At 34.8% G+C, this 16,394-nt stretch overlaps 1 protein-coding gene across 4 annotated transcripts in view; it reads left to right on the top strand.

Annotated features, from left to right (window-relative positions):
• LOC121734274 (furin-like protease 2) overlaps positions 1-16,394 on the top strand; it is a 301,354-nt gene that overhangs the window by 259,684 nt on the left and 25,276 nt on the right. For all 4 annotated transcript variants that reach the window (XR_006036695.1, XM_042124769.1, XM_042124770.1 and 1 more), the window contains exon 3: positions 12,787-12,891. Coding sequence is in view for 3 of the 4 variants with exons in the window: in XM_042124769.1 (XP_041980703.1) it covers positions 12,787-12,891 (105 nt within the window). In the remaining variant the exon portion in view is untranslated. The remainder of the gene's footprint in view (positions 1-12,786; positions 12,892-16,394) is intronic.

The raw sequence follows: 16,394 nt of genomic DNA, 5'->3' as shown, positions 1-16,394 counted from the left end.
CTTTGTGCATGGGACTTTAAATTAGAAGCTAATAATACAATTATACTGCTAAATGAACTTAATAAGGAAGACAAGATTGTGTTTGTGTCAAAGTTTTTTCACCTTCCATGTAATTAGTGATGAGGACACTTGGTAAACAAAAACTAGTTAATTATAGAGCACCAGCGTCGGAATATCGGAACAGGGAAAAGGCGGTACTGTGACTGTGTTAAGTATAGCTTGTTGTATGTGGACTTTATCAGCGTACATGATGATATATTTGATACCCTAAAAATATTGGAATATTAAAAAAAATAGGACTTCTATGAGATGATTTGCACGAAGGCGATCTTGAATAAAATAATTTATAGCACATAGTTTTTAATATTCGTAGGAACCAACAAATCGAGATACGAAAAACAATCAGATATGCAAAACAAAAAAAATAATAAAGACAACAATAACATTGCAAACAGTTTACAAAATAAGGATAAAGTGGAATCTATTTCACCAAATATTCACGTAATTTAAGTTAAATTAAATATGAAGAATGAACATTCACTTCTTACAATTTTGTACCAGGTCAACTGAGGAGGAAACGTTTCCAAATTCTGTGGCGGAACTTTAATCTGTCATATCTATTGTCTCTTCGACGGTAAAACTAAACGATAAAAGTGAGCAAGTTTTATTTTTCCACGAAAACACGAGAGGGGAACGTTAAATGAAACATCTTTTATTTCCGGCGTTCGGTATTTTTCGCAAAATAAAATTTCTCCAATTGTCAAAATCATCGAATATCCGCTCTGATGTCAATTGTTTGAAAGCGTTCCCCACAAAGAAATTGCAATTTACCCGATAGAAATGAATTCGATTCTCATGAGGCTTTTAAGGATAAGTCGAAACACATTTCGTTTATTGGCAGCATGTAGCCACCGAGTCTCACTTCGGAGTTCAGCTTAGAGCTCGACGACAGTGACATCTGCTAGTTTGAGCTCGAAATTATTTTTATATTTCACCTTTTCCAAATTACACTTGGAATTTTTCGTTTCGTCTCTTTTTTCTTAATGTCAGGGATTATGTGGATAGTAAATGCGAATTACAGCTATAATTAGAATTTACTTTATCGAATTAATTATGAATAATCAATTTTCGCTCTCCTACTTTTACTTTTTTACTAATGAAGCGTCGTTAGATATAAATACTAAAGAATATAATGTATTCAGACACAATTTTATCATAACAAATGATACCAGAACGGAGCAAGTGCAATAATTCATCAATTATATTATTGTAAGAAAGCACATTAAAAGGGAATTCTCGCTAAGAACCGTCAGTGAATCCCGCTTGAGTCTTTTGAATAAATTAGTATGGTGTGTTCTTTTGTTATCCGAATATTAAATGAAATGTATAAGGGTCTTTATCCAGAGATTTGTTGCTAGGCAACCGCGGTGATATTAATTATATTCCAAAATTTAATATTTTTGGATTTTACGTTTTTTTATACTTATGGCCTGTTTCACCGCTTTCTGATAAGGTGCCCGATAGGGTTATTTGACAGATTTTCCATACCCCGTCTGTCAAATTAAGTGGTGGATAGCCTTATCAGGAAGAGGTGAAACAGACCCTTAATATCTAATTTGGCCGATAATTGTTTTTTCATAACGATATGAAATCGTTGTTGTACGATTCTTAATACACCTATATTAGACTGTATTTACCTGAGGTATTTACAAAGTTTAGAGGTACTTATTTGATTTTTTTCTTTATTTATTTTTAATAAAAAGTACAAAATAAACTTTAAATAGAAACTTTAACGTGTACCATTAGTCGTCATCATTTCAAAATACAAAGCAATACACAAGTTTTTATAATTTTTTAAAAATTTAATATTGTGTGTGATTTTCCCATACATTTAAATTGTGTCTGTCTGTCTTTCTGAAATAAATTATGCGGAAATAAAGTAGGATTTAAGTTTATGTTTAATTTTTTTTGGATAATTTATTTTTGTAGATTTGTGGGTTTTATAGGGTTTATTAAATTTGGCACTATATATGTCTGCATTTTCCATAAAGATTGTTATACTTCGGTTTTTCTAATTTAGGTTTTGCTGCACTACGAGTTCTAGTACTTATATAATAAGGTAAGTATGTAAAATTTTGTGAAATTGTCATTAAAATATTCTTTTTATCTAGAAGGTACTTAACTATCTGCTAAAAAGATATAAAAATTATATTTATTTTACTAATACGAGGCAAGAGAAAAATATTTAACCCAACGTTAAGTTCAAGCAAGTAAGTCCAAGTAGGACTAAGATATTTTCATATCTCAATAAGGGTTATACGTGGGAGAGCTATGCTTCGGCACGAATGGGCCGGCTCGACCGGAGAAATACCACGTTCTCACAGAAAACCGGCGTGAAACAGCGCTTGCGCTGTGTTTCACCGAGTGAGTGAGTTTACCGGAGGCCCAATCCCCTACCCTATTCCCTGCCCTACCCTCCCCTTTTCCCTTCCCATCCCTACCCTATTCCCGCTTAAAAGGCCGGCAACGCACCTGCAGCTCTTCTGATGCTGCGAGTGTCCATGGGCGACGGAAGTTGCTTTCCATCATGTGACCCGTTTGCTCGTTTGCCCCCTTATTTCATTAAATCACCATACGTCTCATCCATCAGGCAAACGCAGATACCAGTTGTGTAGTGCAAACAGCGGACTGTTTTTATCATTTTATTTGGGATTGTTTAAAATTCAATTGGTCCTCTTCAAGAGTACGTCTCGCTTATTTACTGAGCGTTTGATGTTTATTCCTTAAGAGATGTGTAATTGGAAAGACGTTTGAAGGAAACATTTTATTTTGTCTGTTTTTCGCGATTTCGTATCTAATTTGTTTATTCGTTGATTGTATAATATCGTTAGGATTGTTTGCATTTCTCTACTCTACCTGAATGTTGTCCTTAATAAAAATAAGGTCAGCCTAAGCCCGAATTCTAAAATTACTTACTTGTTTTGTAAATCTGTTTTATTATACAATGTAAATTTTACTTCCGTTTTTTTAGGGTTCCATATCCAAAGGGTAGAAATGGGACCCTATTACTGAGACTTCGATGTCTGTCCGTCTGTCTCCAGGCTGTACCTAACTCAAGAACTGCTATAGCTAGAATTCTGAAATTTTTACAGATTACTAGCTGTCCCGGCAAACGTTGTTTTGCCATATTTTTTTGTTTTTTGTATGAAAAATAGATGTTGGCCGATTCTCAGACCTACTCAATATGTTCACAAAATTTCATGAGAATCGGTCAAGCCGTTTCGGAGGAGTATGGCAACGAAAACTGTGACACGAGAATTTTATATATTAGATGTATTTCTGTTGCCGCTATAACAACAAATACTAAAAATAAAATAAATATTTAAAAAGGGTCCCATACAACGTCTTTTTTGTTCGTAATCAATAATGGTAGCAGCTAGGCACTTGAAATACGCACAATATTCTTACATATATTTATTCTTTATATTTAATTTAATACCGACTGGTCGGCGTAACAGAGGCCGACCCAAGAAAAAGTGGCGCGACAAACTAGATGCGTTTGATAAAGAGTGGCCAACAACAGCACAGAATCGTGAACTTTGGAAGGAAAGAGGGGAGGCCTTTGCCCAGCAGTGGGACACTGTAGGCTGATAATAATAATAATAATAATAATTTAATTTAATAATACATAAAACTCAAAGTGACTGACTGACTGATTGACATAGTGATGTATCAACGCACAGCCCAAACCAGGATTTTGATAAATTCCAACCCCAAAGGGTTCAAATAGGGGATGAAAGTTTGTATATAATAATACTTCTTAACGCGAGCGAAGCCGCGAGAAAAGCTCGTTTAATAATAAAATTAAAATAAATATATTTCCCATACAAAAACAACTTTCGCGCAATAACGGTACGGAACCCTTAGTGCGCGAGTCCGACTCGCACTTGGCCGATTTTTTAAATTAATGTTTCATTTCGAACTGAGGCAACTTATAAGGTTTAAAACCTTGGTCACCACTCATCAAATAAGCTAAAATCCATTCACAAATCACATCACTAATTCCGTGCGAAGTCTCATCGATATTCCGTATTTTATCATCGAAAGTACATCCCTACTAAACGTGAAAAGCGCATTATCGACTGTATAATGAGACAATGGCGAACGTCCAGTGTCGAGTGCGGTTTTGCGACACGAGCGCCGCGCGCCAGGTACCATTTCAATTGGCAGCATTTTATTTCCGATACATCGGGAATGCCTTTGATGCTTGTTCACTTAAAGCCTTCGTGGAGGAAATGACATGATGGAAAAAGCACCGGTGTATGGGTGTCGATTTTATGCGTTGGTTTTATACTTTTTGCTTTTAAATAAAATTATCCACGTTATGTCAATAGATCTTATAGTCGCACAATGTTTTATTGGATAACGAAAATGCCTGTATACACAGTAATATAAATTGATTCGGAATATTATGTACCTCGGTTTATATTTAGGTCGTGTACAATGGAAACGATAGCGAATATCTTATTATTAGTGAATAATGCAATTAAATTGGATACAATAATAAAAAGCATCCCTGAGGGGCGGACGTAGGATTGGACAAAGTGGTTTGATAAGGGTCCCGTCTTTGTCCTTTACAAAACCATAGAATGCTTAAGCACAATCGGAATAAGAAATGGGTCAGTAAGATGGCAACAAAGAAATAGTATAAACAGTAAAAGCTAAGATATAAATGAATGCTAAGACGGATATCTTATTCATTGCGAAATTAAGTAAATTATACAAGATATAGAAAGAGCTGTTTTCGAATACTTTTCACTTAAAGACTTAAGACGTTTAGTGATATTTTTCGTACACAAACTGATAGGTGTAAATAATTTTATGGCGCGTAAAACTTCGCTGACGAAGATAAATGAAAAACTATTTACGAGTGATAGTTTTGCTTAGATGGATCTCGATACTGCGATATTGCCAATTTTCTTTCCTATAAATTTTCTATACGAAACTCCATTTGAGTATAATAGATGTGAATAATTCGCAGGGGTCCCGCATCAATTCTCGGCTGATATCTGTCGCATCTTGCATAAAAGCCTTCCGTGTGGTGCATTAGCTGCTCTGATTGAATGCCGGCCAACCCATATAGCGCATTACAATAGGTGCAATCAAGACAGATCTATCTTGCCCAACATCTAACAAGATTCATTGTACTCATGCTCTACTGTACTATATCGATCTATCTCACAAAGAGGAGGAGCTTCTTGTTTAGTTCTTACATTTCAAAAGGAATAAATAACAGTCGACGTTAAAATGTGTATTGTTTTTCCCATAGAAATGCGTCCCATTCAATTTTTGATTCGGGTTCCAAAACTGATAACGTCAGCGAAATTTGTAGCCGTGATCTTACTGCTAAAGAATAGAGCAATGAGGAAAGGAATGGGGGAATATTTGTGACCGTCGATCGTCGTATAAGCGACACAAACGGAGGCGCTCCAGGCGACAGAGCGCTATCCGTGATTGAGACTACGGAAGGCCATTTCGAAATGCAATTTATTGACACTCTCCTATTGACTACTATTATGCCGTTTTGTCGTTCGTCAATTTTAATTATCGCAGGAATCTCGGCGTAACTAATTGAAACGTCGCTAGCGATATTCCTCGACAATTTCTCATCCGGCTGGCGGGATATTTGCATGCGAAGGCTCACAGATATTTCTTTTGGAAAATATGTTCGCGATTTAAGACTCAACCTACTGCATAATATTTGGTAGTATAATTTAATTTACCATTTCACCATGCGATTTCGTGATTCATTTACTTGGAAATGGAGTCGGATTCACGCGAAGGATACGTGATAAGCGCATTCGATCAACGCTTCCACCTGCTATGTTGTTAACAAAAGAGTTTTTGCACGTTATCTTTTAATGCAAAAATTATGGATTAAGTATTTCATATTGACTGTCCTTTTGTTGGTGGCGAATAAAATTTTATCTTCTTAGCTTTTTTGTGACACAGTAGTTCTATAATCTTTAGATATAAGAGGTGCAGTTAGATTACACTTGACTATTACCGCTACATTTAAGAAGTATGCTACTGTAGATCTTGCGAGTATGTACGTAGATGTCATAATATTATACAATTCACGACATACAATTTCCAATCAATTCATCCACATTATATTGTACTCTGTCCGATCACAGTTACGGTACTGTAATCCGGATGCACCATTACTTCTATATAATCATTCGTTGCCTTATAAAAATATTGCCACGCAGGAACTATGTATTTACGCCATAGAGAACTACAAAAGATTCCCAAAGAATTAGCATGACAAAAAAACGTTAATTCCTGTGTAAACATCCCCGCAGTACCGTCAGCATACAAAGCAAATATTCAACGAGCAAACACCGAGCGCTTACCTATGCACATGCGATCGCGTCCCCTTTAAGGATGCAAAGTAGAAAATTGCATACATGCCTGATGTTCCACGGTCCCATTTTATGCTGCCGTTAAGGTTCCTCCAGACTTTGGAAGTTTGTCCCTCTGATAAACAGCTAACATCCTTCCTGTAGATAGGACTTTGAAAGTTGTGGGTTAAGAGTCTTTTAAATGCAGCGATCTGTGTTGCGATTTTGTTTTCTTTGAATTCGTTTAATCGACTGTAGCGTATTTTTGGATTTCCGAAGTATCCCAGTGAGGACGAGCCTTTACGAGTGAGTTCCCAAACAAATGTAACGGTAGTATAAACACCGACGCCCCCTATGAATACGAATCGATGTCTGCATTTTTGTTTAATGGGATACTCCGCGTTACAGCTTCTATTCTCTCGTGGATTTTATTTACATACTAATGGTTACAAACGATAGCATCGGAAAAAACAATACCTCATATCTTTTTATTTGAATATTCATTGTTGTTATATTTTTCAAATAATAGGTCAAAGAAAAAAGTTTTAAATGTAAAAAACTATGTTGATTTTAATGTTTCCAATCTTTAAGAATTTGCATTTCCTTTTTATCTTAAACGTATCTTTTATCTCGGAAAACTGATAAATTATAATATTCTTCTCAATTGTATGATACTATGCTTTATTTTCGTTACACAATTTGCAATTCTCTTCCTCAAGTTACAAGATCCAAAATCGTTTGTTCGGCGGAATTCATTGGTCCCAGCGCTTGCTTTATGTATCTAATACTGGAAACCTCGACGCGACATGGGCTACATATCCCCGTTGACAAGGGTCGAAATCATAGATATTAATTTGAAGGGAACGCTCTAAATTAACAGTCACAAGTTAGTAGGAGTTACTCCGTCTGGATAATTTGTAACGCAAATGAACATCGTGTTTATGTTATTGTTGGACATACGACTGGAGATGATCATTGATCACCTCTATGGATTGCCAGAAGATAAGTAAAACACCCTATTATTGGTACTTTAGAAGTATATACTACAGAAATTCCTTTTATTGACATATTTAATAATATAATCAAAGAAAAATCTAAAGTGCTTGTAACAAGATATGACTTACTTTTAACTTACACACTTTTAACTTTTACACTTATATCACTTACGACCTATGATGATGGGGTATTTGTCAATTTTGAATTTAGGCGTAAAATCTACTAAAGACCATCTACCAACCAAAACACCAAGAGTCGAGAGTCGTAATATTTTTAATAAGATGTTTTTTGAGTACGATACTTATTGCTTAAACGTCGTTACACAAGATATAGATCAATTAACCCAAAATGTCGTTGCCGATTTGAAGTCTGATCCTAGCAAATCCTTCAAGATAGTGAACACAATAATTAAAAACATAAAATATGCATGTTATATTTCAAAGGTCGCAAGAATCATTTTCTACCGATATCCAAGCACATCGCTACTTTTGTCAACATGCGCCGCTGCACGTCAGAAACGGAATGATAAATGAAGGGGATGCAAATGTGGATGCGGCTTTATAATTTTCCAATACTTGTCGCTGTCGTCTATGTGTCGAATTACGTTCGGGTTTTATGTGTGTGCAGCAGCGCGATACGCCGGGGAATTTGGATCTAATATGAAGTGTATGTACTAGATGGGTTTCCAATTGTACGAAGAATTTCTTGCCTCTAAATATGGCTAATATGAGTAATGTTTAAATGCTTTTAAGTTAGTCTGTGATTGTACATTTTTGCACAAATTAAATATCTTTATCAGAACGTAACAGCAAATGTTACCTTCCTTCTATCAGTTTCACTTTTGGTAGTTGGGGATTTATTTTGGAATAGCAAGTTATATTTTTATCTGATTGTCTGTCTCTTATTCTGATCTGGGGGATTCTTTAAAATTACTTGCAATTACATAATATGTGGAAATTCAATCTATATATATATAAAACTCAAAGGTGACTGACTAACATGGTGATCTATCAACGCACAGCCCAAACCACTGGACCGATCGGGCTGAAATTTGGCATGCAGGTAGATATTTATTTATTTATTCGGTATAGTAACATACAGCAAAGTAAGAAATACAGTTAACAATAATAAACAAAAGAAGAAACATTTTACCATGCAGTCCAATAAATACTATACACAACATTAAAAAAAATATATCAATTATAATAATAATAGCAAATGTCAAGTACATACTCCAATAATTACCCTAAAATATTTAAATAAGTAATTTAACAATAATTATTAGAATTGCGACTGTCACAGACACACATGTTTTTAATACATAGGTAGTTACCGTACTTAATATCATTAACTAAAAAACACAAATAATAATAAAAATAAATTCATTGCGACCAAGAAGCTTAACATATTGCAACATAAATAAAACAAAAAAAAAACTCATCCATTCCCTAAAAATAAGTCAGACGAATATTATGACGTAGGCATCCGCTAAGAAAGGATTTTGATCAATTGCACCTCCAAGGGGTTAAAATAGGGGATGAAAGTTTGTATATTATAATAATACTTCTTAACGCGAGCGAAGCCGCGGGCAAAAGCTCGTAAATACTAAAGTATCTCCGTTTATTTTGCCAAGAAGGCTCTCGAATTAGCGGTGACAATTTAATAACTCCAGTCGCTATATTTGCTCCATAGTCTAGGAGTGTATGCGGAAATGGCAGATAATCCGCTGGAGCCGCGCGGATATGGAATTTATCGTCCAATAAACTTAATTGAGGCCTGCATCCTGCCGGCTGCCGTGCGTGAGCCCGCCACAGAGACAAGAACTACACCCCTGGTTCATTCAGAACAGGAATAAAGAGTACCTAAAAAATTCCGCCAACAGACACTTGGCGGAAATTTGAAATTTGCTTTAAAAAGAAATCCGCAATCAAGCATAATATACAAGATGTAACAAAACTAAGTGATAATACTTTAGGGTGTGTAAATGTTCCTTGTAGAGAGTTCACTGTGAAAGTAGCAGAGCTGAAAGACCAATTTTTTTTTCTCACTTTTGTATGGGGAAACTCGTGACGCCCGCGCCGGGGCGCTTGCCCATACAAAAGGGAAAAAAATGTTGGTCTTTCAGCGCTGCTACTTTCATAGTGAACTCTCTAAAGTATAATCACTTAGTTTTGTTACGGCCTGTTTATTTCGGATTTTTTGAATATGACTTTATCCGTTTAAAATTACATATACAAATCAACGTGAAACGTGTTTAGCAATTAACAACAAAAAGGTGCCTGAAAAAAATCAATAATCGGGCATAAAACTCACCGAAATTTTCTAAATCAAGCAGTAAGTCGTTTTTAATGTGATTTAAATATTTTACTCCAAAACGACTTCTGCAATCATTTCCTCTAAAAACCTCTGCCATCTTAACCGATCCACAGTGTGATAAAAACCTCGATTTTGTTTCACCGCGTTTTTCTTTCAAAATACTATAGTTGATAGCTATATAAACATTAGAGTAAAACTCCGAGATCGATATTCTTTGTAGTTATTTTTTTAAGGAGTGTCAAAGTTGGCGTTTTTCCGGGTCAAAAATTTGCATAAAAATTAATTTAAAAAAAAACTAATCAAGTAACATTAATTTTGTATATACCAATTGAACAAGCACTTAATACTTTACTTTTTCTCCGAATTTGGTTAACCTACTGTGATCAAGTAGGGAGATATTTATTTATTTAGTGATTTTAGTTTTTTATTTTAAATTTCGCGATTAGATCGAATTAGAAAAAGTTTTAAGCATGAAACGATAGTGTGAGTAATCCTTTATCAATGTTATCAAAAATCACACTCATTAGAGTGTGATTTAGAGGTTATTAAACCTCTGTGTCAGAAGTTATATCGTATTTAAATTTTTTTTAATAAAAAATCGGTTTTTTTGTACCTAAGGTTGTCACTAAAGGTCTCTTGTTTGATTTATCCGGTTGATACGCAAATTCGCAATCGATACCCTATACAAAAAATATCAGGATCACGTTTAGGTAGGTCTAATAATAAAAAATCTAAAAAGTGAAAAAATATGACGTAAATTAATGATTTTATATGCTCAAACAGTATCTAATCAGTAATCACCTTCTGATGTAGTCGGGGAAAATAAAATATCAACTTTAGTGACAACCCTAGGTATAAAAAATCCGAATTTTTATAAAAAAAAAATTGAATTGGATATTACTTCTGACACAGAGGTTATTAGAGTGTGATTTTTGATAACATTGATAAAGGATTACTCACACTATCATTTCATGCTTAAAACTTTTTCTAATTCGATCTAATCGCGAAATAAAAAATAAAAAACTAAAATTACTAAATAAATAAATATCTGCCCACTTGATCACAGTAGGTTAACCAAATTCGGAGAAAAAGTCAAGTTTTAAGTGCTTGTTTAATTGGTATAAACAAAATTAATGTTACTTGATTAGTTTTTTTTTTATTAATTTTTATGCAAATTTTTTACCCAGAAAAACGCCAACTTTGACACTCTTTAAAAAAATAACTACAAAGAATATCGATCTCGGAGTTTTACTCTAATGTTTATATAGCTATCAACTATAGTATTTTGAAAGAAAAACGTTGTGAAACAAAATCGAGGTTTTTATCACACTGTGCGATCGTTTCTATCAGCTTCATGAATCTATGGTTACTATGTAGAGCGCGATACAGTATAGTTATCACGTCTGTGGCAGACGATTCTGCCTTACTGAAGATATTACTGATACGTTAGTTCCTCGAAAATGTAGGTTTAAAGGTGGGATTCCTCAAAGGTTGTTACTTGTTGCTCGCACCGGAAAGTTTTGGTTGCAATGTGAACTGATCAATATGACGCATAGGTCATAAAAATCGTCTGAGTTTTAGCTAAAGAGCTGAAAATGTAATATGAGAATCTTTTGGGAGAATAAAACTAAAATACGCAGTGGTCATCAAAACATTAAAGTTCTGACAAATCTTCCTGATATAAATAGGTATAGCAAAAGTATTATCTATATATTAATACGTGAGCCAAAAACTTTGTATCCCTTTTGACGAAAAATGGGGAAACGTAGGCGAATTAAATTTTGCACAGTTATATTTTATATATTTTTTTTTATGAAATAAGGGGGCAAACGAGCAAACGGGTCACCTGATGGAAAGCAACTTCCATCGCCCATGGACACTCGCAGCATCAGTAGAGCTACAAGTGCGTTGCCGGCCTTTTAAGAGGGAATAGGGTAATAGGGGAGGGTAGGGAAGGGAATAGGGGATAGTAGGGAAGGGAATAGGGTATTATTGGGCCTCCGGTAAACTCACTCACTCAGCGAAACACAGCGCAAGCGCTGTTTCACGCCGGTTTTCTGTGAGAACATGGTATTTCTCCGGTCGAGCCGGCCCGTTCGTGCCGAAGCATGGCTCTCCCACGTATAAAATGGTGAAGGAGTGCATCGAGCTAATATTAAATTTTGAAATTATACTTTTATCATTTATTTTTTTAACAAATAAAACATTACACACACTACAACACACACACTAGGAAAAATGACAGATTTTTGAGTGACAAGCCTATAAATACGAATTATACTCTTTTATTTATGGCAACAAGGTGACAAATTGAAAATGGATTATATTTTTTTATTAATAATAATAATAATAATAAAGGTAGTAGTCCTATAATGTCGTTGAAACTAAGGTCGAATTTCGACCATTCGGCGATCTCTAGTTATTTATAAATTATAATAGTGTCAGCCATTTTGAGAATAAATTGCTCATTTTATGTTTCATTAGGCAATAAAACGGCCCAAATTGCTCGTGTTCGGTATCATCGCGTACATTTTATATACCCCCAGTGCCTATGATCACATCGTGAGGCCCCGAACACTCCTCGGAGGCCATTTAAGTGAGCAACAATAAATTATAAAGTTTAACAATTAATTAACGAAACACGGTAACGAAGTAATAAATAACGAAATATTTTCTCGTTGATTGGTGTGTTAATTTACTTACTTTCGAGTTGTGCGTCCGAAAGTTTTATATTACGTTACGGCACTATCTGATTGCCGAAAGTTGGCAGGCTGACTGCTTTTTAATTTATGGGGAGGGAAGCAATAGAATTCATTTCTAGGGATATTCGCAACCTAGAAAGTGTCAAAAGTATCCATGGCGTGATGGACCACAATTAATTAAAATTCATAATATTATTTCAATTATCCTTGGTGCGAAAAATCTAAATAATAAAATAACAAAAAAAGGATATGGACGAACAGTCCATAGACGGCCACAATTTTATAATAAAAAAAAAAAACCTAGAAAGTGTCTGAGGGAATCCCCACTTTATGTAGGTCAAGTATTAATCATTGTTCTCTTGTTTCAGATCGGGTCGTTGAAGGGATATTACCTGTTGTCTCACCACGAGGTGCGGAAGAGGTCGACAGAACCCAGTCATGATCATCACGAGAAGCTCAACAATGAGCCTCAGGTAAGGCATCACAGTTTACACGCCTCCGTGGTCTAGTGGTACAGACTACAGAGCGCGGCTCTTGACCGGTCGTGTCGGTCTTCCGTCCCACTGGGTTATGAAAGTAAAGGAATAGAGAGTGCTCTTGTGTACTGCGCACACACTTGGGCATTATAAAATTACTCCTGCGTAGCTGGCCTGGTTTCAATGAAACCGGCAGTACAGTTTACAAGTGTACCAACTACTTCCTGATTGCTATGAGCCACAGGTACAACTTTCCTGGGGGTAGTAATAAACACCAGATTCATCGGGTTCACTTAAAAGCATTTATGCTTAATAGCACTAAATTAAGAGAAGGTTCTTTATTTTTCAATAGATCAATCTCTGTATGCGTTATTTGAACACTCGTATTTTTATACGATCGACGCGATCGCCGATCCGTAACTTTTCTCTCGTTAGTGCGCAAAAAGTCATGCAAAATCCGTCGCCCGACTAGAATCACAGCAGATGCACGAAATTGATGCTGGCGTAATTAGTCCAGAACAGTCCAGAGCGTATGAGGCGCAGATAATATCGCAACTTATCAGGCTGCGCCCAGCGCTGGGCAAGTTATGGCTCAGTTCCACCGGATTATGGGCTCTTTGATGCACGGCCGATACAAAATACCCAGTAATTCAACGTTTCAAATTGCTAGGGTTTTAACGCTTTGAAACGCGAAGTGGATGATTGCGGGTTGAAAAATACAGTGTCGCGTTTCAACGACTATTAGAATGTGAAATATTTTATATATACAGTGTGTAACAAAAATAAGTGATAATACTTTAGGGTGTGTACGTGTTCCTTGTAGAGAGTTTACTGTGAAAGTAGCGGCGCTGAAAGACCAAATTTTTTTTTCACTTTTGTATGGGCAAGGACCCGAGCGTCACGAGTTTTCCCATACAAAAGTGAAAAAAAATTTTGGTCTTTCAGCGGTGCTACTTTCACAGTGTACTCTCTACAAGGAACACGTACACACTCTAAAATATTATCACTTACTTTTGTTACACCCTGTATTTTTTCTTTCACCGACTTTTATAGTATCAATCGTTTGTCTCAAATATGCCTTGCCTTGTCGTAAAGAAAGAGATGGATAACATTTTTTCATCATGATTTTGCTCATTTAAAAGTATTGCTGTGAACATAGCACATTGATCACAATATTATTCATTTGAATTCTTTTTCTAAGTTTCGACAACCCTAGGTTTGATTACATAATAATCGAATTATGTTTCGAAATTCAATTTTTAAATCCAGAATCGAAGGAGCACGCTGTTCTATTTTTGAATTCGCCACGTGTCGTAGGTTTTTTCCCGCCGCCCGCACTAGTTAGAACATTCTGGCACTCGCCCAGAGTTTGAAATCTTTCTCATATCGTTTGAATATCTTTTTAGTATTTTTTCATAAACGATACAGATTTCCGATCTTTCCCGGGTCGGCGTTATTGACACAAGGAAAATGTTTTCGTGTAATATTTTCACGTTTGACGGAAATGATTTTTGAATATTCGTGTAGGAATTTAGAAACTGATAAACTTAAAGTCTTGATCTGTGCAATACTAAGCCTAACACAATTTTACAAAAATACTCGTTTTACCTCCATCGGAAGAGCAGATTATTCTAAGGTAATGAAGCTCATTGACGTAGTGTCACACAGTCATACTTCATTTTATAAATGCGAAAGGGTGTCTGATAGTTTATCTGTTACCTTTTTAATCTGAAACCGCTGAAGCGATTTCAAGTTATGGAGATGCTGTGACTCCAGGGAAAGGGCATAGGATACTTTTCATCCCCCAAAAATGTCTGGTTCCCGCGCTATAAACTAGTACTTAAAAAATATTAAGAACTTTCTAAACACCCGACATAAAATTTCAAAGTACTCATGCCCACTAAACTAGCACCCTATAAAATTATTCCCGCATAAAAACTCGCATTTATGCGAAGGCTCCTTTAGCTGTCCCCTTTATCTCAATAAAAAACTTCATACATACACGTATTTATGGCGGAGCCTTTTTATATTCGGAATATTTTCCGAAGGAAATATTATGTACAGAAGTTTTAACAACAACTAAGCCCAGGGGAGAGGTTCCGAGTACTTTCGGGGCTCGGGGACCCTCATTGATTTATGCGACCCGAGTATTATAAAGTATTTTAAGTATTGAATACATTATAATCAAATTAAATAGAAAACACAATGAATATTACTACTATACCCGTAGTGAAAAGCGATATTAAAATGAGAGGTAATAAACGTAAGTTAATTAAAAAGTCCGATATATTTAATAGGAGGCGATTCCATTATCGCGGGTGCAACATTTTGACGCACTTAAAGCGTCCTACTGACAAAATAAAACACATTTATTAATAAATTATCTTTTGAAGGTATACATTTTAACTAGTTCAATCATAAATTGTAAATGAAAACTAAAATTAAATCTAAGAAAAGCCACAAAACATGTTTGAAGTGCTATCGCGGGTGCAACTAAATTGGTCCTCTATTAAGAACTCGGACGGGTTCATTTGAGAATACTGCTAATTGTGGAACTTTTAGTAATTTATTAACCCATATTTCAAAAGTGTATAAGACAAAGAAATGATTTAACTAGATACAATTAATTTAAGTAATTAGTACTAGGAATTATTAACAATTTTCACGATCGCGGGTGCAACATCAGAATATCGCGGGCGCAACGAGTCTAAAGAAATTTAATTTATTCATAAGTCTGCGACTAATTTCTACATTTTTGATATGCAATACATAATATTATTAATAAATTGTAATAATACTAAATAAAATTTTATTATTTTTTAATTATCAGTCATTTATCGATCTGAGGAAAGAAATCATCTAAATCACTAAAAACAATTAAATAATGTAACTTAAGCAAACCTTTTTCGATGTATTTTTATAAAACCAAACTACAGTACACCTTTAATTCAAAATTAATATTTATAATTTAAAAGAATATGGGCGAATTATAAGTAAAAATATTTTTTTCAAAGAAAAATATTGAATATTAATGATTTTTCCTGTCATTTGTAGATTTTCTTCTAAAATATTTAAAAATAAAAGGATATAAATCATGATTTTCAAACATCTGTTAAGTATTACATGAAATATTTCGAAAAATATAAAACACGATGTGACTCCATTCAAATTTTTATAAATCTTGTAATTACATGTAAAGTAATAATAACAAATATAATCTAACGTTATTGTTTACCTAAATGATATGAAATAAGACGAAAATCACTAGAATAGTCAAAAAATAATTTGTTGCATTTCCAATTGTACTGCTTCGATCGCGGGCGCAACCACTTTAAAGGTTCTGTTTTTGTATTAAAAATAATAAAATAGTTTGTTACAATGATTAATTCTAATTTCCCTCACATTTCTCCTTACTTTCACAAAGTTTTAAATTATTAACAACATATTTTAGCGAGAAAACTAAACTTTAGTGCCTTTTTTATCGCGGGTGCAACCATGGC

The sequence above is a fragment of the Aricia agestis genome, chromosome 15 (genome assembly GCF_905147365.1).
Source record: "Aricia agestis chromosome 15, ilAriAges1.1, whole genome shotgun sequence".
Classification (NCBI taxonomy): domain Eukaryota; kingdom Metazoa; phylum Arthropoda; class Insecta; order Lepidoptera; family Lycaenidae; genus Aricia; species Aricia agestis.
Note: the sequence above shows the minus strand (reverse complement) of the source record. Positions and strands in the feature narration are given on the sequence as shown.